Source organism: Hirundo rustica, chromosome 1, assembly GCF_015227805.2.
Source record: "Hirundo rustica isolate bHirRus1 chromosome 1, bHirRus1.pri.v3, whole genome shotgun sequence".
In the NCBI taxonomy this organism is placed as follows: domain Eukaryota; kingdom Metazoa; phylum Chordata; class Aves; order Passeriformes; family Hirundinidae; genus Hirundo; species Hirundo rustica.
The window spans coordinates 135956641-135981070 of NC_053450.1; the positions used below are offsets into that span (position 1 = coordinate 135956641).

Below are 24430 nucleotides of genomic sequence, written 5' to 3' on the forward strand. Positions count from 1 at the left end.
CCCAGGGAAGAACTGTCCTGTAAGTGCTTCTCCTCCTTTCAGCTGTGACAGTGTGCATTATGATACCAAAATTTAGAAGAATCAAAGTAGATCTTCAACATGTAAAATCTGTTCCTCCAGCTGATAAAAATAACACTGTATACCTGATGTGGAAAATTAAGTTTCTTTCTGATCTTCCTTCTGAAATGCTTCTTTTACTGTGGCTTGGCTTGTGGGGTTCTGCAAATGCATCCTGTCACCATTTGTTCATATGACATGCCTGTGATATACCTTGTTTATGGACTATTCATCTTTCTCATGTATCTCTAACATGCTCACCTTCCTGTTGTGTTGTAATATTTCTGGGCAAAAGGTAGTTTTGAGTTCTGTGGATTTGTTAGGTTCAGCATGAGACATCTAAACATCTAAATTATTTTTGCTCAGATTGTCTTATGATTTCAGATTTTTCTAACCAGGTTGTGAATCCTTATGTCTTCATTCTGCTCAGCTCATTGAGATGAGTGACGTTTGTTTTGGCTGAACTGCCTCATGCACGGTGAGATCCTACATGGTTTTCTGAAGGAAGGAGCTGAGGTGGCCTCAGTCACTGCTGCTTGCTTTGCCTTGGATCAGCTGCAGTCCTGCCATAGGACACCTTCTACAATTGCTCCCAGAAGGACTTTGGAACACTGTAAATGTACAGTTAGTGGTTAATAGCTTTATCAAAGTGAATGGTACATGGAATTCAAGTTTTTCTCTATGGTGTTGCTTGTTAGAGGTTATTTTCAATCTTGTCCAAATGGAATCTGGTTGGACGTATTCTTCTTGCACAGTTCTGAGCATGTTAGTGAAATGCAAAGTGGTTAATATTCAAGTGGTGGTTTTTGTAGAATGGGCCAACAAATGTATTTGTTCTTTTTATTTGACAGACAAAAAGAACAAGATTTAATTGTATTTAACTCCAGTGATGTGGAATGGTATGTAATCCGAATTTCTCAGCAAGTGCCTGCACAAAGAAAGAAAAATCTGCAGTCAGTTTCAGTCTTGAATGAGTATTTAAACTATATGGCTTTGGAATTTTAGTGTTTGCAATTTAATAGAGAAGGGAAAATTATTTATTTGGCCTTGTGAAGAAAACAAACTTTGAGCAGAAGAGGAGGAGAGAAGGCTGAAGAGAGTGTTGAAATTTTCATTAAATCTGTTTTACTTACAGTGACATAACAGATTTTTGAGGATCTTTTTAATCACGCTAGGAACTGGTTGTAATATGAGTCTGTGAGTTGAAGACTTTGTTTAGATATTCTTTTGAAGAGTTTTTGTAGCCATTATTCTCTTTGTAATTGAATTTTCAACTTCAGTATTTCATATTAATGATGTCCAACTGTGAAAATGATGTTACATCCATGAATAGATTAAGAGCAAATAATAAGTAGGATGGTTAAAAAGCTTAGATTGGTAGAACTTTCTGATATTGACAGTTTTTACTGATACTTGTTTTAAATGCTTCAAGTAATGTACAATTTAAATGTTGGATTTGAGGTTTTTTTGATCTAGATTTGTTTTTTAGTTTTGAAACTCTACTAGTTTTAACATCTGTGAGACTTTGCTGCAGAAAAATAGCTCAGTTCTAAGCCTGGGATTTTTCTTTCAGAATGAACTCCAGTAAAAACTAAAGCTTGGTAAGCTCAAGCCTGACAATACCTCTCTCTAAAAATGATGTTAACAATGGGTAGTCACTAAGTTTTCTGCCCTAAGAAATGCATCATGCAGTTCACTGCAGTATCTGAACAGTGATGAGAGTATTTATTCTTGCAAATTTCTAATGAGGCAGTAAAATGCCACCGTTGAGATGCAGAACTAAGGCAGAGAAATCAACACTAGCAGCACCTAAGGCATCAACCACTAAATGTGGCAATGGATTTTTTTTCAGCATGCACTACCTTTCTTCTGTCTAATAGTACTTTATAAATCTGATGATAAATTTCTATTGGGACAGGTATGAATTTCAGGAAATTTTCAGTTTTCTACTGAGGAAAGTTTGATGATGTTGTTGTTGATTTTTTGTTTGTTTGGTTTTGTTTGTTTTGGTTTGTTTTTTTCTGTTCTAAAATGATTAACTCTAATTGTGTTTTGTATATAATAGGGAGCTTCAAATAGAGTCACAGTGAAATATTTTGGGTTTGTTTATAATTCATAAATAATACACAAGGCCAGAGGAGCAAACAGAATTTTATCAATGCTCCAAGCATTCAGGTTTGTGTAAATTACAGGGAAATGGGGCCTCAAGACACTTAATGAACTTTACAACACAAGGTGAGTTGTTTTAGGTATCCCAAAAAAGCCCGTGCAAGAGTCTGTGTGCTTTCAACCAAAGTATAAGTAATTAAACTCATATATTTAGATGTTTTTGACCTGGCTTCTCATTAAGTAGGTGTAACACTAGGTGGGTTTTAGTACAGTATTTCAGTGAGAGTCTATGGCATTTGTAATGAGGAATGATGTTTTCCTTAGAAACCAGGTGCTACTCAGTGTTGTATGAATTTTATTCAGAGGTTTACTTGAAAAAAGATACAATATATGTTTGGAAGAATGATTTCAGCATCTAGGTGCTTTATTTGAACGACATTATATTCTACAAATTATTGAGAAGCTAAAGATACAAACACAGCTGAGATTTCTGTTATAGGAGGTGCATTTTGCTTCAGAATACTTTATTTGTTACATGTGTGATTTATGACAATGTTTGTGTGGTTGGAGCACTGACTCTGACTCAGGAGTTACAAAGCTGCAAATTGTTGGTCACTGAAAGGCGTGTTGGTAGGGAAGTGCAATTACTACTTGCCTTGCTCTCTTTTATGTTTTCCTAGGTGTCTGTTTTAGGTACAATATATGTTTTAGAGAGTGAATGTTGGACAAGAGGGAATTGCTCTGGCCCAGCGTGGCTGGTGTTCTGAATGCAGAAGTATAAGGAGAGAGGCCTAGTGATTCCAAGCTCTGTGCCTTGCAAAGTGGCCAAAAAATGATTTGTTGGCTTTGTCTCTTTTGTGTTTGTTTTAGGAACTAAACAAATTGTTGAAATAATTTAGAAATGTTTTCTTGTATTGTGCCTGGTCATTGTTCTTTTTGACCAAAGAACCCATAGATCCAAGTATGGTTTTCCCTGAAATTATGGCACCTTACCAATTTGTGTGTCTGTCTTTATGGGATTACTTGTAAGAAAATAATATTAAATAACTCCTGAAAAAATAAAGGTGTGAGGTAAAGACGTGTAATGAAAAAGAAACCCAAGGAAAAAAGCCAGTTTAAAAAAATTAAAACTACTATTTTACTAACTACTCAAATTAACCTTATGCAACATAAGATTATACAGCCTTGCACTGTATAATTTAAATTACTATGTTCATTTGTAGGCCTTGCTTATGCTCAGAAAACAATACCTTGAATTTGAGTGATGCAGCTTCATGGAAAAGAGCTATGATGCAGTTCTGTTCCCTTTGGGTTTGGCATAGCATTAATAAGTTTTGAAGTAAGGTGATTTCATGAAGGAGCCAGTGCTGTCTTTTAAAGTTGTTTTTGTAAAGTTTGAAATGTTATCTGATCCTGGCTTGGCATTCACTAAGTTGAGTAAGGTTTTTGAAACAATGATGAGGTAGAGGCATAGGGTCTGAACTAAACATTAATATTGTTATACTAGAATTATTTTGGATCAGGAATGGAAGACGAAGAACATTTCTTCTTTAGGTTATCTTCTGTGTGCTGTGTTAACCTGTCCTAAGACTTAAAACACAGATATCTGTTTTTCCTCCCCTTTAAGAGTCCATTCCCGTACAAAGGCAGAGTTTGCCAGTGATATGTCAACTGTAGCTGTAGGCTGTTGAGGGTGCCAGCTCCTAGGCAGGATAGGCATCCAAGTGCATGTAAACTTTTTTTTTTTGCCTGTGAACGTGGGCCTCATTTTAGCAGAGCATTTGTTTATTTTAAGTGATAATAGTATAAGTCATTTAACTTAAATAGATTTAAGTAATAATTTTGTCTACAAAGCACTGATGCAACATAGAAATTTTGTCAAAGCGTCTTTGTTGCTCCTGTTCCCAGAGTGGTGAAAGGGGATAGTTATTTGCTAATGCTCTGACAGAGATAGTGGCCTTTTTTGTGGACAGTCAGCTCAGACAGTGCGCTGCTAACATTCCCAGTATTCTCTTAACTCCCCTTGTTTGAGACAGAATTTGAGTAAAACTAGAGGCAATTTTTTTCTCATGTCTTACCATTACTCTCCAATGGAATTATTGCATGATTGTTACTATAGAAGACTGAAAGTATACAGTGAAATTTGCTTTCAAGCTGAAATTTAGTAAGAAACTGTCTAGTGTTTGTTGGTGGAGGAAATACCCTGACTAACAAGGAGGAAGGCATTGCAAGTAAATGGCACTTTTTATATAGAACTAACTTTGACTGCCAAGAAGGAACGTGGCCACAGCAGGAAACTTGTAGTTGTACTCATGGATAAATTTGCAAAATGTTCTCCTTGAGAATTAAAATAAAGGCTGTCATCGGTGATCAGGGATTTCATCAATCGCTATCTTACTTGGAGTTTTAGCCAGTGTTTAAATTAGCATGAAGCACAGTTTGCTGTTATATTAAAACATTTAACATGTATTAGTTTACTGCTTGGTTTGTAGAAGACATAACCAATTACTATGCCATTTCCCTTTGTTGTCATTGTGAGGAAAGAAGGATCAATTGTTGTCAAAAATACAGAGAACTGTCTGTTACGTAGAACAGTGGAAAAGACCAAGGTCTCTCTGCTGAAGGATGTGCTAACTGAAGTGCAGCATTAGTCAGGAGTGACCAGTCTGGATTTGTGAGCTCCATGTGTGAGCTCGGAGACTGGTGGCAGGAACTCAAGGCTTTGGAGAGAACCATGCACGGACACTTTGTCTGGAGCCGGTCCAGCTCCAGTAGAACTGGTAACGAATTGAAACAGTGGAGTCCTGGAAGTAAACTGCCTCCATGTGGTCTGTCCTGTGTGTCTCTGGTCCGTGCTTATCTGCTGCTTTCAGTTTGGGGAATGCAGTGTAGGCAACTCAGGCTCTGGTGCTGCAGAGTAGAGGCTGTCTTTGGTAGCAGAACAGCTGTTGTGTGCATAAACTGCAATTTCAGAAGACTGCCTCGGGCTGTGATGCTTCATGCAAGGCATTGAGTTCAAGTGTTTTACCTGAAAATCACAAATTTCTATGATTGTTAGTCGTAGGCATGATTTGGAGCAAGAGCAGACTGAAAGGAAAATGAAGTGGTTGGTTGATCAGCTGGTATATCTTAGTGCTAGATGTTATCATGGTGTCTAACCATAGTTTTTGATATTTCTGTTGATTATGACTGCTTTTTCTAATCAAACAAGTTTTCTGATAGGGTTTAGAGATAAGAGGCAGTGCCCTTTTATTCATCTGAGAGAACAACTCAGAATTGTAACTAACTTCCATTTAGAATTTCCCTGTACTCTTTTGTGCTTTTTCTTGCATCAGGCAGTACAGCTGATGTTTTACCATTTCAGTTGTATATATGTCAGGGTTGAATTTTTCCTCAGAACTACTTTGTGAGCACATAACTATAGTTTTGCTTTTCTGCATTTTTGTTCTGAATAAATAAACTAATTAACTGTAACCAATGTCAATTCGTAGGACATCAAAATTCATTCATAAGAAAAGCCATCAACTTTGATATGAATAATCCTTGTAATTTTTGGAGATTTGATGTTTTGCTTTGTCCTTCTCTTTGCAATTTTGCCAGTGCTAATATAGGTAATGAATCTCTCCTGGCAGATAAGTTTTTATACAAAATCTTTGGTTTCTTTCATAAAATGAAGTAGTCCATGACATTCCCTGAGAGATGGCACTCATCGCTGAATCCTACTTTGTGTTTTGTAGGTTAAGCTGTAAACTTTAGATGAAGCAGGGATGGGAAACAAAATTTCTATATTATTCTTTGCCCATTCTCCTGTTTGGTTACTTACTGAAAATGCTTGTGCATTGCCTTATGCTCTCCGGTCCTGATCTGATCTATCAGTATTTAGATAATCTATAGAGCTGTAGTCTTATGCTCAGCTTCCTTTAATGTTTTTATTTATTGTTATCCTTAGTGTAACTAAGCGTTTCTGGGAGAGAAATAGGGAGAGAATCTATTTTTATTTCTGACATTGAATCTACTTCTTCTCTACCTCCTCTCTCTATTTCTTTAGTCTTCAGGGACTCTTGTCCTATGAAAAAAGATTGGAAGAAAAGTCCCAATGATTTCTCTGAGATTAACTTTGATTTAGCAGTCTTTATAGCTGAAAAGAAACAGTGAAATATATCATCCAAAGAGGAAAAAATAGTGGGAACATAAAAGCTTAGTGATTATGATGACTTTTTAAATCCTTCTTGTTGAGATGTAGTGCATGACTGGAAATGCAAGACACAGCACTTCAGTGTCTAAGAAGGTGATAAATTCAGTTGTATCTGACTCTGCAAACAGTGAACTCATGCTTTGGGTATTCATATCCTATTAAACTTGATAGTTTCAAATGGAAAAGAAATATCTGTTGGTAGCTATACTACTTGTGTCATGTTCTGGGTGCATCTTTATTATGTGGTAAAACAACCTTAAATATGTTTGCTCATTCATTAAAATACATGGTCACAAGTGAACATTAGAAAATTAAGAATAATTAGATACAACATTTTAAATATTTAAATTTTATTAAATATAGAAATTAGTCATACATTTAGCAATATACAAAGAGGTAATATTTCAACATCTTTGTTGACAATTTAGTTGTTTTTTTTTTTTAATTGTTTTACTTTTTTGATTTACTTATACTTTATCAGAGAAAGCAACCAGTGAGATGAACACTGCAGAGGACTGGGGCCTCATCTTAGACATCTGTGATAAAGTTGGACAGTCACGCACAGGGTAAGTGACTTGAGGAATTACTTCCCCAAATGTTTTTAATTCTGTTATTTCAGTCTCATATACCCAGGTGAGAGGAATGAATTTTTTATTATCTTTTATGAACTTCTGCTACAGCTGAATTTAACTTAAATTGATTACAAGTAAAAGGAAAATGTATGGGGTTTCTGCTGACATATTTTGCAATCCTTCCTTTGGAGATACTGGCTGATCTGTTAAAATTAGGACTTGTGTACAGCAGATTTTTGCCAATGTAGCAGATTAAATAAATTGATATATTTTAGCAGTATCACTGTAAACCCAGGAGGCTTCATGAGGCATTTTTCTTAAAGAATCATAATCTAAGTTGGAAGTGACCTCCGGAGGTCATATAGTCCAACCCCTCCAGCTTCAAACAGGTCTAATTAGATCAGGTTGCTCAGGACCGTGTCGAGTCTTGAATGCCTCCAAGGTCAAAGGTTCTACAACTTCTGTGGGCAACATGTTTCAGTATTTAACTAGTTCTACTTACTTAGTAAGGAAATTAAAAAATAATCTGCAATCTGATTACAATTTCCCCTGTTCCAACTTGAATTGTTGCATCTTGTCCTATGACTGCAACTCTAAGGAAGAATCTGGCTGCATCTTCTGGGTATACTTTGATTAATTGCTTGCTGAAAGCAGTAAGGCCCACCTTTTGTCTGCACTTCTCAAAGCTGAAAGCAGCTCTCCCACCCATCTTTCCTTGTATGTGACCCTCCCTGACCATCCTGACAGCTATCCATTGGACTTGGGGCAGTGTGTAAATAGCCTTCTGGCACCGGAGAGCCCAAAACTGGACAATGTGTTCCAGATGCAATCTTACAAGTGCAGAATGGAGGGGAAAGGTCACTTTCCTGACTTTGTTGGTTGTGCTGACCAGTAGTTTGAGCCAGGATGTGGTTGGTTGTCTTTTCTGCCAAGCTGCACTGCTGACACCTCTCACCCAATAGGACCTGCAAGATCATTTCCTGCTTTCCATGTTGTCATCTCCTGGCCTCATTTAAAATGCAATACCTTACTCTTGTTCTTGTTAAACTTCCAGTCTGCCTATTTCTCCAGCCTGTCTTGGTCCCTCTAAACATTAGCCAAGCCCTTCAGTATATTGATTGTTCCCCTTCAACTTGCTCTGGTCAGTAAGTTACTGAGAGCACTGTTGGTCCCAGCAGAAATCCCAGAAGAAATGCCTGCTAGCTGGAATTTGCACTGTAGGTGACAACTCTTTGAGCCTAGGAGACCAGTTTTCCACCCACCTTTATCCAGCCTGTATTTCAACAGCTGTGTGATAAGGAGACTATAAGGTCTTCAGCTGTATGTCAAAATTTTGCTAAGACCAAGGTATAAAGCATCTCCTGCCCTCCATTGTCCTCAGCATCAGACTACCAGTGTCTTTGTCACAGAAAACAACAAGGCTTTATGCTTCTTCCCCTTGTTTTCAGAAGCTATTCTCTGTCATCAGGATTTTGATGAATGTACATTTTGAAGATATGATACTAAATCAAACACATTTAATATGGGCTTATAATGTTTCCATTATTAAATATTTGCTGAACTCTTTCATAGAATTTATGCATGAATTTACTTTTTGGATAAGAAAAGATAAAGTGTAATTTGAGCTAGTACTTAAAAAATACAGTTTAAAGATATTTCAGTGTATTTATAGTGCTTTCAGTCAGTTTAGTATTAGGCTTTGAAAATGTTTTAAATACACCTTCTTAAAGCATTCCTTGTAACAATTCAGGTAAGGAACAGAGTCAGGAAGAGAGTTTTGCCACTGATGCTGTGAAAGGCTTCTCTGAGAATGACTTAGATTGCCTTGTAAAACAGTGTGAGATGCCGGACAGCAAAGTCCCACCTGGGACTTTTGTTTCAAAGGACAGGTTTGCAAATAAGCTTATTCCTTGGGATTAGAGATGATCTCTGGAGGAGTACTTAAAAATAGCACAGCATGCTGAGACTTCTGTGCTGCTGTGTAGAACTGTAGTTAAGATAACAACTGGCCAGTTGTTAATAATGTTTCATTTTAGTCTTTATATGTAAAACTGCATTTCTATTCCTTGAGCATGTTGATGCTGAGCTTCTAACAGTAGCTGTATTATTGAATGTTTCAACATTCTATTTATTCACAGAAAGCCTTTCCACAGATGAAATTTAGTCTCGCAGCAACAGAGTCTGAACAGTGCTCAAATATGCATAGCTGCAAGAGACTTCAGTACAGACAAAGCTAGAGATTTTCTGGTACTGTGCAGCTAAATTCCTGTTAGGATTTGTGAAGCTTGTTTGTGTTGGTTTTGGTCTTTTTCTTTTGTGTGTTTGTATTTTAATCTTTTTCTTAATAAAACTGTTTTGTAAAAGAAAAGTGGGACTTTAAACTTTGTAATATTTTTCCTGCTTGTTATAGGTTGCCAGCTGACTTGTTGCTTAAATTCATATTCTGTTAAAACTTGCTGAGAGTGGGTTTTCTTGGTTTTTGATGGATTATGTCATTGAGTAGCAAGGTAATGCAAGACAATGTTTCCCATTAAGAAGTTTAAATGATATATGCTTAACTGTTTGAAATTCTGCAGTTTAAGTTCCTCTGACAAGGATGCAAGACTTCTTAACTGGGATTGGCTTTTAACTTTTATCTTTTAACCAGTTCTGCTCCCAGTACAAGCTGTTTGTTGCTGTTCTTGGCAGAAATTTAGATTACAAAATCTCTCTTTTGGGGATTTTCTTTGTACCAGTCTGTAAACTTCATTGCATCCTGCAGCATTCTAGGTGTGGATTGCCTTACATCTAAAGCCACAGCAGCCTAGAAAACACTTATTCATCAAGTAGCACTTCTGGTATAGCACATTGTCTGCCAGTTTGTTGGTATCCAGATCAATTGTTGGAAACCTGTTACGCTAGAAAGGTGTTTCATTTTCTCATATGATAAATTACTTACAGTTCCATAACATAATTGCTACTGTTATTTTTTACATTGTAATGTTTTCCATACGGGGAATTACAAATTGCTGAAAATGTTATCTTGATTCCTTTAATCCAAGCAACTAAAACAGATTTTTAGCAAGTTAGAATTCCACTGAATCCCTCTCTTTGACTACTTCCTCTGTTTTTGTGGATTTCAAATTAGAGTTATTAGAATTTTTGTAGAAAACACAGAAAGAAAATATGTCAATATTTTAAACAACATGATTTGTTTACAATAGCCTACATGAAATACTACTCTGTGTAGTATGAGTTAACTTAATATTTTTTGCACGTTTCACATATCAGGTCCTTAGATGATCTAAAATTTGTCTAATGATGAGACAACACGTATTTTAATCTCTGAATTTCCTTTAGGAACTCATACAGCTCAGCAGTTGCATATTACATTGTTTACATCCTGATTTTTGCCAGTATTATCTTATTAAACAGAATAAAAGGAAAAATTGAAGGACCAGTATGGTATATTTTAGCAAAGATGCACCCCCTTCTTCAGTCATCTCAGTGCTAGCCAGTTCCTAACTTTCATCATGTTTGCATTTGGCTTTGTGACAGTTGTACTGTTTATTTCATGAGACATATCAGTCTACATTGAAACTATTGCAATTTCAGTTTTTTTCCAGAAAAAATTCTTAATTAAAAAAATTGATGGCTGCAAAAAATGAAGTCAGTGGCTGAGAGACTACACCAAGGGTTGAGAAAATAGAATTATTCATTGCAGCACTCTCTGTTGGGGGTGGGTATTGGAAAACTGTTGTTGAGAAATGGTTTGTCCATATTGCTTCTTGCCTAACTTTGTCTGAATCCTTAGGGATTAATCACTGCCTCAGCAAGTCAGTATTCTTGTTAGCTGTTCATCTTTGGTTGCTTTTATGCCTGGTCTTGCAATAGAGAACAGCAAAATTACTCACTTGATAGTTTGCTGTTGTGTCTTCCATTTTTCCCCCTCTAATTACGCAATCTCAGTAGCATTTTACATTGTAATTGCAGTGTAAGTCTAGCAGGCTGACCAGGAAGCTTTATGAAGGAGCAAGGATGAAAGCTGAGTCCTACAGAGTTACCTTGGACTGTAAATGAAAAATAAATTCCTGAACGTATCTGAAATGTTTTGTGCAGAGTAGTATTTTAGATTGCAAATGCTGCTATTTGTGTCCTTGTTAAATAAAATACATTCAAATTTTTTTTTCTACGTTCTAAAGCTAAACCTAATGAGATTCATTGTGACTATTTTCTATATGTATTGGTATATGATGCATAGCTTCTACTGTATCTTGCCATACTTTCACTGTACTTATTTGTTATTCCTACTCAGTGTGGTGCCTCTGAAATTCTGATCATAGCATCATTGGAGCAGAATTGTGGCTGAATATTTGTATAGTATGGTTTGGAGAGATGCCTAATAAGTAGATAGAATTCTACACTCATAGAGTGCATTCTTCCTTTTGGTTTCTGCATAGTGCTTCTCATAATTTGCACAGTAAAATGTATGATGAATTAATTAGAAGTAGAAATAAGAATTACAGGCCTGCCTAGAATAGGTTTTGATACTCTGTGTGACTAAAGATTGATACACTTGGATTATTTTCTTTATCTACATGTAATCAAAAGATTTCTTATTTTAAACATTTGAGTATTTAAAAACATTTAACACTCAAGTATTGATCATTTCTGTTAAATATATGAACAAGTAGATTGTACTTGAGACATGTGGATAATCATTTGGCTTTGAGGCTTTCTTATTACTTTTAATAAGGTTTTGGATTCCTTTGTAAAAAGACATCTTAGGCTAATGGTCCTGTTCCTGAACTGCTAAGCTCTTGATCCTGTACCTTGCCTTCATAAATACTGGCTTCACAATGGGCAAGCATTTTTTTGAGCTTGCAATCATATCACATTGGTAATCCTACTCATAAACCAATGGTTAAAGAAAGCAGTTATTTCTAACAATTTTAGCCTGTATTCTTTCTCAATTAAAGTGAACAGATGAGAAGCCTTGGGTATTTAACAGATAAAAGGTAGTACTTGCCTTAAAGCCTTCATTTGTAATGATTGGTATATGAAGGTATACACTGAATGATATGTACTTGTGCTGCGTGACAGCACTATCTATAATTAGTGCCACTAAATATGAGGTGGACATTTCTGTAAAATGTAGACACTGCCAAATATAGTATAGCCAAGCAGTGGTGTAACTTATACCTGCGTTTCATTTTCGTTTTTTGATATCAGTTCAACAGAAAAGTACTTTTGCTTCCAAAGACAACCATGCTATAAATGTGTAAATTCCATAAATTTAAATCTAAACTAAGAGATTTTATATCTTCTCTTTTCCTCTTTCTCTGCTTACCCTCTTCCAGGGTTGTCTTTCCAGGGCTATTCAACAGATAATGATTGCATGCCCATGATAATTCCTACCTCAGCCTAGCTCAGCTTTCCACTATTTTATAGCTGGAACAAAGTATCAGAAAGTCACATAAATTTTAATGTGCTAAACTTTCTGAAATACCCTTTCAAATTCTTTGTTGAAGTTGCTTTTCGTGTTATTTCTATCTACCGCAACATAGGTAAGACTTGAATTCTGTATTTAATTGTTTTGAAACTTTGATATAGACTGTCTAACAATTTTTTTTAGAATTTATCGGTTCATTACATATCTTCTTTATAAATGTTATTATGTAGATTAAAAGAGGGTCTGAGGAACATGGTGGTAATTCAAAATAAAAGTAGCAAAAAGGTGTTGCTAAATCAGTATGTAAGGAAATGCCCTTTTAATCAGTTCTGCTCCAGTACTGTTACTGGTTTTGGCAAAAGTTTAAACTACAAAATCTCTCCTTTGTGGATTTTCCTTGTACCAGTCTGTAAGTTCCATATATATCTGAAATACTGTGGAGCAGGTGATGGACTACAGAGAATTCCAGTTCTCTAATTGTAAGGCTGGAGTATTTACAGTAATTTGTTCTAAGTACAAGGGGTAATATAAATTACTGAGAGGTTTTGATAATTAAGAGAGCTACAAATCCTACAGAGAGAAATGGGTACAACTGTTTATGGTGTTCAGTTTATTTTTTAATGTTTTTGTTTTAAATCATATGCTACTAAATAATTTACTCACGGTGTTCAGGAGATCTTGCTGTCTGTTAATGTGGGCAGCATTGCCATGTGTACAATAGGAAATGTTCAGTCCATTACATATTCTTAAAGCTATTTTGTGTTTTTTAGGCCTAAAGACTGTCTCCGCTCTATTATGAAGAGAGTGAACCATAAAGATCCACATGTTGCTATGCAAGCATTAACAGTAGGTTCTTTTTAAAGTAGTTAGTTTTCTTCCTGAAAAGTTATATTGCAAAAAAATCTCAAAGTTTTAATTTTTCTTTCATTAGCTTCTAGGAGCATGTGTATCAAACTGTGGCAAAATCTTTCATTTAGAAGTCTGTTCAAGAGATTTTGCCAGCGAAGTAAGCAATGTGTTGAATAAGGTAATGTATTGTATTCACCTATAAGTGAAATTAGAGCATTGGGGTAATCTGAAAGTGGAATGGAATCTACTTTTAGAGGACTGGATAGGCAGGGGAGGGATAGGAGGGAAGATTACTGTAAAGACTGTGGCTCTCAGAACTTCCTGAATGCCACTTCATACCAGTTAACATAGGTATTCTGCTTGGGGGAGGCGTGGTGTGTTAATTTATAAATAAGCTACTATATTTTCACTTTAAATAACAGCAGTAAAGCACTAAATAGAAATGTGATGAAATGGAGATAAAATGGGATTTCTGTGTAATCATATTTTACTTTATTTTGGGCCTAGCACATACTGTGCTGATACAAACACAATGTTAATGTATTATTCTCGCTTTATTAGATAGACTGAATGCTAAACTTGACTACAAAATAAAGTATCTATACATTTTATGTTGACAGTAACATGCAATTGCTTGAAATTAAGATCAAATTCCTGCATTATTTAACTAGTTCCTACTGTTCATGCAGGGTCATCCAAAAGTTTGTGAAAAGCTGAAAGCCCTTATGGTGGAATGGACTGATGAATTCAAGAATGACCCACAGCTTAGTTTAATATCTGCTATGATAAAAAATCTTAAGGAGCAAGGAGTTACTTTCCCAGCTATTGGTTCACAGGTATATTAGATTTTTGTTGTTGTTCTCAAAGTGTGTCACAAATTCTTTTTATCCTCAGCTCTGTACTTTACAGCTTGTAGTCTTGAATTCTAGAATCTTTGGCAAACAAAACTACCTTGTCTTAATAAAACTTTTCTTTGAGGAGTGAAATGCTGTCAATTACTTTAGAATTTTATATAGCAGATAAATACAAAATAAAATGGTGAACCTAATGTCAGTTTTTTGTTGGATTCTGGCACTATCAGTTTTTTGTTGGATTCATTTTTCCATCTTTTAATTTTGGCTAGGCTGCTGAACAGGCAAAAGCAAGTCCAGCTCTAGTTGCCAAAGATCCTGGTACAGTAGCCACCAAAAAGGAAGAAGAGGATTTAGCTAAAGGTGAGTGCATTTATTAGCTGACATGATGCATATTGATTTATTTAAATGAACACTAGCCAATCTGTATGTGTTATTAATGGTTTCTTCAATATTCAACCCACAAAAGTCTACTTTTAAAGAGATCTGTCTCAAGAGCATATCTGCATGAGTTTCATAATGTGTCTACCCTGACCCTTCTTAAATATGATCCATTTTTTGTGCAAACTTGAGCTGAGTTTAATATGAGTGAAACTTCTCTGCTCAGTTAAGCTTAATTGAAAATGACCCAGAAGCGTGAAATTATTCAAGGAATGATAGGGAGGAAAAAAAGGGAAGGGGCAATTTTTTACTTGTTTAAGCAAAAATCATTTTGTTAATTATGAATTAAGGAAGAACTTTGTTGTGAAGGGGATCAAGCACTGGCACAGGTTTCCCAGGGATGTCATAGTGTCTTTATTCTTGAAGCTATTAAAAAGTTGTCCTTGACAGTCAGCTGTGGTGACCCTGCATGAACAGGAGATTGAACCAGATGACTTCCAGAAGTGCCTTCCAGCCTCAGCCAATCCATGTAAATCTGATTCTGTAACTCCAGGCCAAAGGCTCCTGTCTAACAGAGAACCAGTGTGCACTGGAACAGCTGTATCTTTTTAATGTTTCAAGCAGTCTGGAAAAGTTCAACACAGTGTAAGATGTAAAGTAAGAATGTAAATATTTTACATCAGTTCAAGGTTATAACAATAATATAATAATAAAATTTGGATGACTTGGTGGACTTACTGTATTTGTGCTTAAATGTTATTTATTCATCCTGTCCATGTTGGAATCCTCAGTAAATCCATAGGCAGAATTCTGCTCTCTGTTATTTACCATTAATGCTAAGAGAAAGACAGGAAGTCATTAAAATGCAACAGGAATAGAATCATACTAAAAGTTTTCACAGAATTAAATTTTCATATCAATCAATGCATTTATATGGAGAATTTTAATCTAACTCTTTTCTTGTAGCTATCGAGTTGTCACTGAAAGAACAAAGGCAACAGCAAACAACACTTTCCAGTTTGTATCCAAGCACCTCAAGCCTTTTAACAAACCACAAACACGAGGGCCGAAAGGTTCGCGCAATCTACGATTTTGAGGCTGCTGAAGATAATGAACTAACTTTTAAAGCTGGAGAACTTATAACTATACTTGATGACAGGTAAGTTATATAGAATGCCTACTAGGAATATGTTAAGCTGTAAAAATTGTCTAGAAATAATTTTATCTTCTATGCAGATGCATACCTTGAAATACAATGAATGGAAAAGTATTTTTGTATTAAATACTTTATTTTGTTATCTCCTAGATTTTTTACAAATGTATTTGCATAAAAATTCTTATGTAAAGATGTCTGCATATATACAAATTATATTTATATGCTAGTCATATAAAAGCCTTTACTGTGCGATTCCTAGGAAAGTTCTATGTGTGTATGGGATTTCTGATGTATGGGAGCTTTTTTTTTTTTTTTTTTTTTTTAATCTTTAGTGATCCAAATTGGTGGAAAGGTGAAACTCATCAGGGTATAGGATTGTTTCCGTCTAATTTTGTAACAGCTGATCTTTCTGCTGAGCCTGAAATGAGTAAGTAACATTACGTGTATGTATATAAGTTTAACCCTGCCGTGGTTCATGGGTGATTTCCTTTCCCTTATGATGGAATTCAGTTGCAAGTTAATGTGACAATTGAAGTAAAACTGAGAAGCCCTTACTATGTTATCACAAACAATAGTCGCACCAAAGTTGCCCAAACTGTCTTCTGCTAAAAAATGCTGCTGTGTGCTGCTGTCTTTGACAGCAGCTTCTTTGAGATGCATGGAATCACTCCATGGACACCTAGATAAACGTGGGCAGCTATCATAGGTTGGCACAATTTTGTTTTCTAGATATAGAGAAATGTAAAGTGTTTTTCCCTGCCCTCACCGTGGAGTGGGTTTGGGGGGAGGACAAGGACCTATCAAAAAGCTGGCTGAAATATTGGCAGCTAAGTTAACCAATAGAAAAAGTCGATGCGACTTTGGAGGGGACATTTAAAAACTAACCGCGGGAGTTCAGTCTGGCTCTCGCTTTGAAAATCAGCCATGAGGTAACATCGTGGGTGGTGGGCGGCCTCGGGTCGGGCCCTGCTGCCCTTTTGGGCGGCCGGGCCGGGCCTGGCCGGGTGTCTGAGGGCCGCTGCCCGCTCAGGGAGAGCCCGGGCCGGCTGAGCCCCTTTCCCCAGCTGCTGGCAGGGGAGAGGGGCAGCTGCAGCTGGGCAGTGTGGGGCCATGTGCTCAAACCACGGCAGAAGGGACCGAAACATGGCTCAGCTTAATCACCGCTGGCAGCGGAGAAATAAAGCCTGCAGCTCCATTACAACTCCGTGCTGAGCTACCCTGGATGAGACCGAGGGGTGGAAAAAAGGACATCTACCAGCTTCCTCCATCAGCACGGCCTTGCATTTTTGCATTTTTTGTTCAGCCCTGCAGCCCGGCGCATGCACGTGGCTTTTGCAAGCCCGGGGGGATTTATCTTTTCTTAGCAACATGGAACTTTTAAAGCACAATTCTTCCTTGAAAGAAAGAAGAAAGAAAACATAAGGGTACATAGAACAGACACCGATGAAGTCAGTTAGATGAGAAGTGAAAGAACTAATAATATTGAAATAGGATTGAAGAAATGGATATTTTTAACCGGACTTTTCTAAGGTAAATTATGAAGAAATTAACTGTTCTTTACAGCATTTTAGTATTATTTGGGGAGAATGCTATTCTAATCAAAATTAAGGTCTGATGTAATTGAGATTTTTTTAGAAACTTTGAAGCCCCTGCTCTTGGGTTAAAAAAGAGGTCTCAGCCTTTGAGACAAAGATGATTTTAGACTAGAAGTATTCGTAAATAATATCCCAGATACACTGAGAAGCTTTGCTGATAGAACATCACAGTCTGCGAAAACTCCGGGCAGCAGATGTGTGACATTAAGAGCACTGGACTATTTTGTCGTGTGGCAAACATCTTCATAAAAGATCTTAGAAGGACTCTTCTAAAATAATGAGTGATTATGTCTAAATAGTGAAACTGACTGAAAATCCTAAGTTGTGTCTTTCTATGTTGTTCAATAAGAAAGTTAATAGTTTGTAAGAGGAAAGAAGCATGTTTTAAAGTATCATTCAGTTTTAGTTTTTCTTTTTCTCATTTTTTTTTCTTTCCTCCTCATTCTTTTAATATATGTTAATAAAACTATTTTTGTTCATAATTGAGCTTAAGCCTGCTTTGTTTATTTTTCTCCTAATCTCTCTCTCCCACAAAAAAAAAAAAAAAAAAACCAAAAAACAACTAAAACCCCTACATTAATTAGTGTTTCCACCCAGTTTTATTAAATTAAAACCATTACAGCAGCAGCAGCTTTTTTTCCAAATTGCCTTTTTGTCCAGTTGCAATGGTGCATATCTAATCGAGATGAAACTGAAGGCCTCATGGCAGTTAGGGCTTGGGGACAGATTACCAGTGTTAAAATAGTTCAAGAAGCCTACATACTGTAGGTATGTACATGTGCATAGTGGACAGAGGGATTTTCTGCATGCAGCTTATTTACTTGTATCTATATCCATCCAATCTACTTAAATATTTAATAAAAATATTAAATATTAGACAAGACTTCAAGATTCTACAGCTGGTTACTGTAAATCTCATGGGTTTACAAGATTGATCTGTGATCTCAATTTGATGTTGCTAGAAGTATGAGCAGGTCAGCAGAATCACATGCTGTAGCAGTCATTTGTGCTATGTTAAGACCAATAAGAGTGTATGATAAGAGTTGTAGAGCTTTTTTGTGCAATGAGTGAGATGATTTGCATATAGGATTTGGTGAAGAAGGAACAGAGAAACTTGAGAGCTTTTGATTGTGTACTTTGCTCTGGAGAAAAGAAGGCTCAGTTTGTCATAGGTGATTTTACCAACTTGAACTTAAACTTGACTTGCTAGCCCTAGTGCTTCCAATCCCTCAATCTGAGTCTCTTATCCTGATGACTTTTTAATATGTACGTTATGTGCAGGGAGACTATGATAAAGCCATTTACTTGCTAAAACATGTTTCTGCTGAGCTTTTGTGAACTGATGTACTTTTTTATAATGTGATTTACAGATAGGAAAGTTATTTAGGTCTGTGGCTTTCAAATGTCAATAAAACACTAAATTTTAAAAATTTCACAATAGAGGTTTCTAATGCAAGGAACATAGGTAATATACTTGTTATATAATATTTATGTCATTGTTTATTTTACTTTTATAAAATTAAATCTGGCTGTTTATCTTGCAGTGAAAGCTGAGAAGAAAACAGTGCAGTTCAGTGATGAAGTTCAAGTAGAGACAATAGAACCTGAGCCAGAACCAGTTTATATTGATGAAGTAAGTATGGTAAAAATACTGATTGGTACTAAATTCACTGCTGCAACATTTAAATGTGTGAAATTTAACCCCTTCACCTTGTACTTCAAAAATATGCTAAAAAGAGGATGGAAAGAGAGATTTTGTTCAAGTAATAAAAAAAAAAAATCTGCAGTATTCTCTTTAGTTTAAGAGTCTTGAAGTTCTTAGGAATTTCTGAAACTGAATTTGGAACAATTCCATTTAGGGCCCTACTGGGGGTTGTAAATCTATTTACATCCAAGCTAAAATCTTAGTGTTGAGTGGCACATCTACTTTCAAATTTGGCTTTAAGTACATCAGGATACCCTAGAGATACACATCTTGACTTCTCACTTAGATTTATTTCCAGTGTAACCACCACTATCTACCCTCAGACTGAAAGATCTCTTTCTGTCCCTGAAAAGTCTGAAATTCTGTTCCTCTGTGAGTAATATTTGCTAAGATACATACAATCTCACCACAGTGATCTTGTAGGGTTTCCAGGAACATTCAGTCCAGGAAGTTTTTCCCCTGCTTTTTTTTTTTTTTTTTTTAATTTACTTCAGCTTGGATTCTGACATTGTTTTTTGAAACGAGAAATCAGTTACTGCCTTCCTGAAGTCCTATTTAAGTCCCACCTCAAAAACTCTTCTTCCTAAGAGATACTAGTTTGTAATCTGCTGAAATAGGTTATCTGAGGCCTACCTTGAGATGTCTTCCAGCTTTTGTTTTCTGTGAGTCCATTGTTGATATTTGTTTTAGTGTCTTCTTTTGTTTTTAAATTTGCCACAGTATAATTTTTAAGGTAATAGTTAATTTGACTTTACCCCACATTTCCATGGTTTAAGGAGGACAAAGCATGGTTTTATTTTCTACTTTTCATACAACCTATATAACTCAGTGTGAAAAAGTCTATTTATTTGATAGTGCTCAGCTAACTAACAATTAAAAATAATTTACATATAATATTTTTTATACTTTAACCAATATAGTTCACTCCGTATTTTTCAAGACATATTTTTCAAAGACTTTATGCCTGTTTGTTTTCTAAACTTTGATGTTTTTATAACAAAAGGATGGCACTTAAACTCCTTACTTAAGCTTGACTTATTCTGAAGTAAATCCTGAAATGCCTCCAAACATCATCTTAAAACAACACTTCCATTTACATTGGGAATGACAAGGCTCATGTACTGAATAGGCTTCATGCATTTAAAATTACTTTTCAATTTTTGAAGTACTCTGTCAAAACATTTCCACTAATCCCACTAGGTGGTGGTATTGCATATGTAATTAGTAGGTTGGAAAAATAGGAACTTCTCAGAAAATAATACCTATTTAGAAGTTTTAGGAAAAGGGAGTATTCTGCACATTCCATTTGTTACCACTATTTTTTCTCATTTGACTTTTCCTTGTTCAAGCATCTTCATTCCTGTAAAGTAGCATGTATCATTTGTATCTTCTTAAAGTTAGTCTAGTTGATTCTCAAGCACCAAGAGATCAAAATGGCTGTTGAGAACAGCTGCTTTAGTTTACTATCCTGAAAGTGCTAATTCCCTTGCTGCTACATTTGTCCTAATTGTGCAATTTGTGTTCTAGGATAAAATGGACCAACTCTTGCAGATGTTACAGAGTGCTGATCCATCTGATGACCAGCCAGACCTCCCAGAACTGCTTCATCTTGAGGGTAAGAAAAAAGAATGCATTTTTTCATTGTTGTTTTCCTCACTGGTAATTTTCTATATCAACGCAAATTGAAAGTAAGCTGAAACTACTTCAGCTTCATGAGCACGCGTGAAGCATGCCTGAGAAAAGTGCCTGAGCCATGATTATCTTCTCACTTCTTGTTTCCCACATCTACGAGACCAAAGTGCAAAATGTTAGCTTAAAGCAAGTCTACTTTTCTCTAAAGAAAACTGTTTCCTATATTATTTTCCTTTTCAAGACACATAAATACTTAATCATATTCATCCATTATTTTTTCCCTTCATAGAGCAGCACAGTGTGAGTGGCGAAAGGAGTGTCAGGAAGATTCCATGAGAGGAGGCAGAAGTACTACAAATGTTTAGAATAGACCTGAGGGTGTTCCACATGCTTTTCACTTCCATGTGTATTTCTGGAGGACTTGCCTATTAACAAATACCACATAGAGTGCTACAAATTATCCTACTTTTTTAGAGTCAAATCATTCAGACTATGTCCTCATAGAGGCATTATAGATCATTTTACCTAGGTTGATAGATGCACCAAAATTTTTGGAATGGAATTTGGAAAAGGAAGAAAGGAAACTTCTTGATTATGAGACAGAACATAGGCTTAAACTGACAATTCAGTTGATGCCAAACTTTGTTAAGAAAATGGCAGTTTCTACATATATCTAGAAGTTAATCAATAAAAAGTGCATAGGTTTGTAAACTTTTAGATATCTACCATCTTTCAATACCCATCTGGTTCACCATGCCTGTAAATGAATCCTGTTTTAGGAACTCACATCAGTGACATGTCTTCACATTCTAGCTCCCCTGATACTAAAGAGGTAAAAAGAATCATGACTGGTTTTATTCTTTCAAGTCCCAAATATAGCTATAGAGGCTGTTGTCTGAGAAGCAGATTGCCTGTATCTGATCCAGGACAGAGGCAGAGAAATTAAAAGTATGCTTGTCAACCAGCCTACAGATTTGGCTTACTTTAGGAGTTGCTTCAAAATGCATTGTGAGATCATTAAAGCAATGCTGAATTTTATATTGAACCATGTGACCGCTCCTAGACTCTGAAAGCAGTACTGTGGTCAGATGATTACTCCCCAGCTACCTGCAGCAGCACTTGCCAAACATATGGCTACATGTAGTTCTACATGGCTAATTCAAGGTTACTTGCTCTACACTTAATTAGGCTTTGGTGAACTGTTTTTGGCATAAGTTCTGAAAATTTTGCTATAGATGTGCTTTGAGTCCTTGGTTCCTTCCAGTGGTGGCAGATGCTGATCAACATTTGACAGAAAAAACACTTCATTTTCGTCTGCTATCCACATGTCCACTCACAAATGTCTTTGAATTGGAGAGCTTATACTGACATGTTCAGGAGCTCAGGGTTTGTGGTTGGCAGCAGAGCAGTTATCATGTTAACAGACATCTAAACAATCCTTGTCATGCCTTTTGCCATACTTCATGCTATACATAAAAGCAGGCAGAACTTGGACAGGTTTTACAGCTTTTCCCAGCATTTCTGCCAATGTATTACTGACCCCAGGTTCAAAGAAGCAGGTGGGTTACTCTCATACAACTTCTCTTTCACCTGGAGTTGCCTTCAAGGAACTCAATAATGATATCCTTTCACTCATCATAGCTCAGACATTTTCAGGACCTTCTGCATTTCTAATAAGCAAAATTTCCCTTTCAGCTTCCATGTCAGTTTATTTCACATTTGACAAATTCTGCTTTTCTGCTAATTAGCCATGGTTTGCTCGGCAGTTAGATGAGCCCCGTGTCCTTGCACTGAAAGGAGGCATAGGGTGCATTTTTGTTTAGTTTAATGCATTTTCATTCTGATTCTGGTAAGCTTTTGTGTTGGTTTTTGCACATGTCAGTGGTTTGAAAAACCCCTTTGCACCAATTAAAATTCTAGTGAGACTAATGTGCTCTTAGTGTCTTTGATGTCTGGATGATTGAATCACTGCAACCAGTTTTCTCCTTCATTGTTTTCAATCTTTTTGTAGTAAAGTTGGATGAGCACATGATCTAGGTTGCAGTGGCAAATCTTCCTTGAAGAAGAAATCAGCTTTTGATTTATTTGAACCTTTCAATGCGAAATCATTTCAGTTTTATACTTCCTGGATGTTAAATGTTTTTTTTCTTTCACTTTATTTTTATTTTAAAATATACTTTTTTAGTTGTACCACTGCTGAAAACTTTAGCTGGGTCTCATTCTTAAATTCATGATTTACCTGTTATTAAATTTTTTTTGACATACAGATTATCGTAATGAACTAAAAAAAAAAAGCTGGACTAGCATCTGTTTCTATTTATTTATTTTTTTTATTTCTTTCTGACTTTGCAGTATGGAATTGTTTAATACTCTGATATATTTTAATGTTTTTCTATTCTAGCAATGTGCCACCAGATGGGACCTCTCATAGATGAAAAGTTGGAGGATATAGACAGGTAAAAAGAAATGGCATATGCTTTCACCAAAATTAAAAGTTATTCTTCAAAATAATAAAGTTGTTACTTCATAATATCTTAATTTATGTGAATATTGACAAAGAAAATATGTGTATTTAGTAGTAGTTTCTCTGAGAAGAGGTCTGAAGATTTTTTTCCCATAGTCGCATAATAATTTGTAGTGTTGTACCATTTGACTGTCCTGGCACTTGTCATCACTTCACAGTAAGTAAATGTTAGTTAACACACCACATTAAATTACTGTGTTGTCTGTCTTATACTAAAGTTACCTAAATTGTAGAATAAACTGTAAAATATATTTTCTAGGAAACATTCAGAACTTTCAGAGCTCAATGTTAAAGCAATGGAGGCTCTTTCTTTGTATAACAAATTGATGAATGAGGACCCAATGTATTCCATGTACGCAAAACTACAAAACCAGCAGTATTACATGCAGTCATCTGGTGTTTCTGGCTCTCAGGTATGGATGTAACATTTAATAGCCATTGACCTTATCAAGTTCACACTGTCTGAGCAGTATTTTCTCTTGGGGTTTTTTGCACAATATGTAAAAAATTAAAAATGTTTGTTTTCAGCCGCAAGATTTGGATGCTTTCCTTTTGTGGGTTCTAATGTTTTTAGTGTTTTTCTGTTCAGTTCCTTTTGATCAAGGAAAAAGCCCTTTCTGGGCTTTAAGTTGCATAAAATTAAAAAATAAAACTCCCTGGTCTTTGCATAATGGGTCAAAGAAAATAAACAACCAAAGGAGTACAATTTTTCTCCATCTACTCATAGATAATTCAACATGAAAATGATGCTATGAAAGAATTACTATTTTTAACTTCAGAAATTTAAATGCTAAATGCTGTTCACTGATTAAAAAAAAAAAAAAAAAAACCCACAAAAAAACCCACCAAAAACAACAACAACAAAAAAACAAACCCAAAAACTAACAAAAAAACCCTAACTGAAACTAAAAGCTTTGAGGGGATGTGTTTAAGTTCTGAAGTCAGATATTAGACAGAATTTTTTTCTTGTATTTATTTCTAATATTGCTTTATTTAACTTCCTAGGTTTATCCGGGGCAAACTCAAGGTAATGCATATTTGGTGGCAGGGAGTGCACAGATGGGCCACATTCAAGGTTACAATCTTCCTTCAGAACAGCTCCCTTCTCTCAGCCAAGGCACAGTCACTCCATCTGCCAGCTCAGTAATTCCTGGTCAGCCTGCACAGACGTCTTACACAAAGTAATTTTAAATATTTTTCTATTCGAGTTTAAATCAATTTAAACAGAGACTCTTTTATAAATTACAGAATTATAAACACAACTGAAAGACACTTTAGTGCAATCATTTCCAGAGTGCTTTTTGTTGGTGTCATGTATTTGGTAAAAATTCCTGATGAACTTCTTAAGTTTTTTATTATTTTTTAAATTTTAT

At 35.8% G+C, this 24430-nt stretch overlaps 1 protein-coding gene across 1 annotated transcript in view; it reads left to right on the forward strand.

The window, feature by feature from the left end:
* The window catches only part of STAM (signal transducing adaptor molecule), a 34774-nt gene that overhangs the window by 4298 nt on the left and 6046 nt on the right, over positions 1–24430 (forward strand). Inside the window, exons 2-13 of the mRNA XM_040069959.1 lie at positions 6843–6927; positions 13135–13210; positions 13296–13391; positions 13903–14049; positions 14337–14427; positions 15412–15604; positions 15934–16028; positions 18741–18829; positions 20429–20516; positions 22935–22989; positions 23317–23470; positions 24063–24238. Of these exons, the coding sequence (XP_039925893.1) occupies positions 6843–6927; positions 13135–13210; positions 13296–13391; positions 13903–14049; positions 14337–14427; positions 15412–15604; positions 15934–16028; positions 18741–18829; positions 20429–20516; positions 22935–22989; positions 23317–23470; positions 24063–24238 (1345 nt within the window). The remainder of the gene's footprint in view (positions 1–6842; positions 6928–13134; positions 13211–13295; positions 13392–13902; positions 14050–14336; positions 14428–15411; positions 15605–15933; positions 16029–18740; positions 18830–20428; positions 20517–22934; positions 22990–23316; positions 23471–24062; positions 24239–24430) is intronic.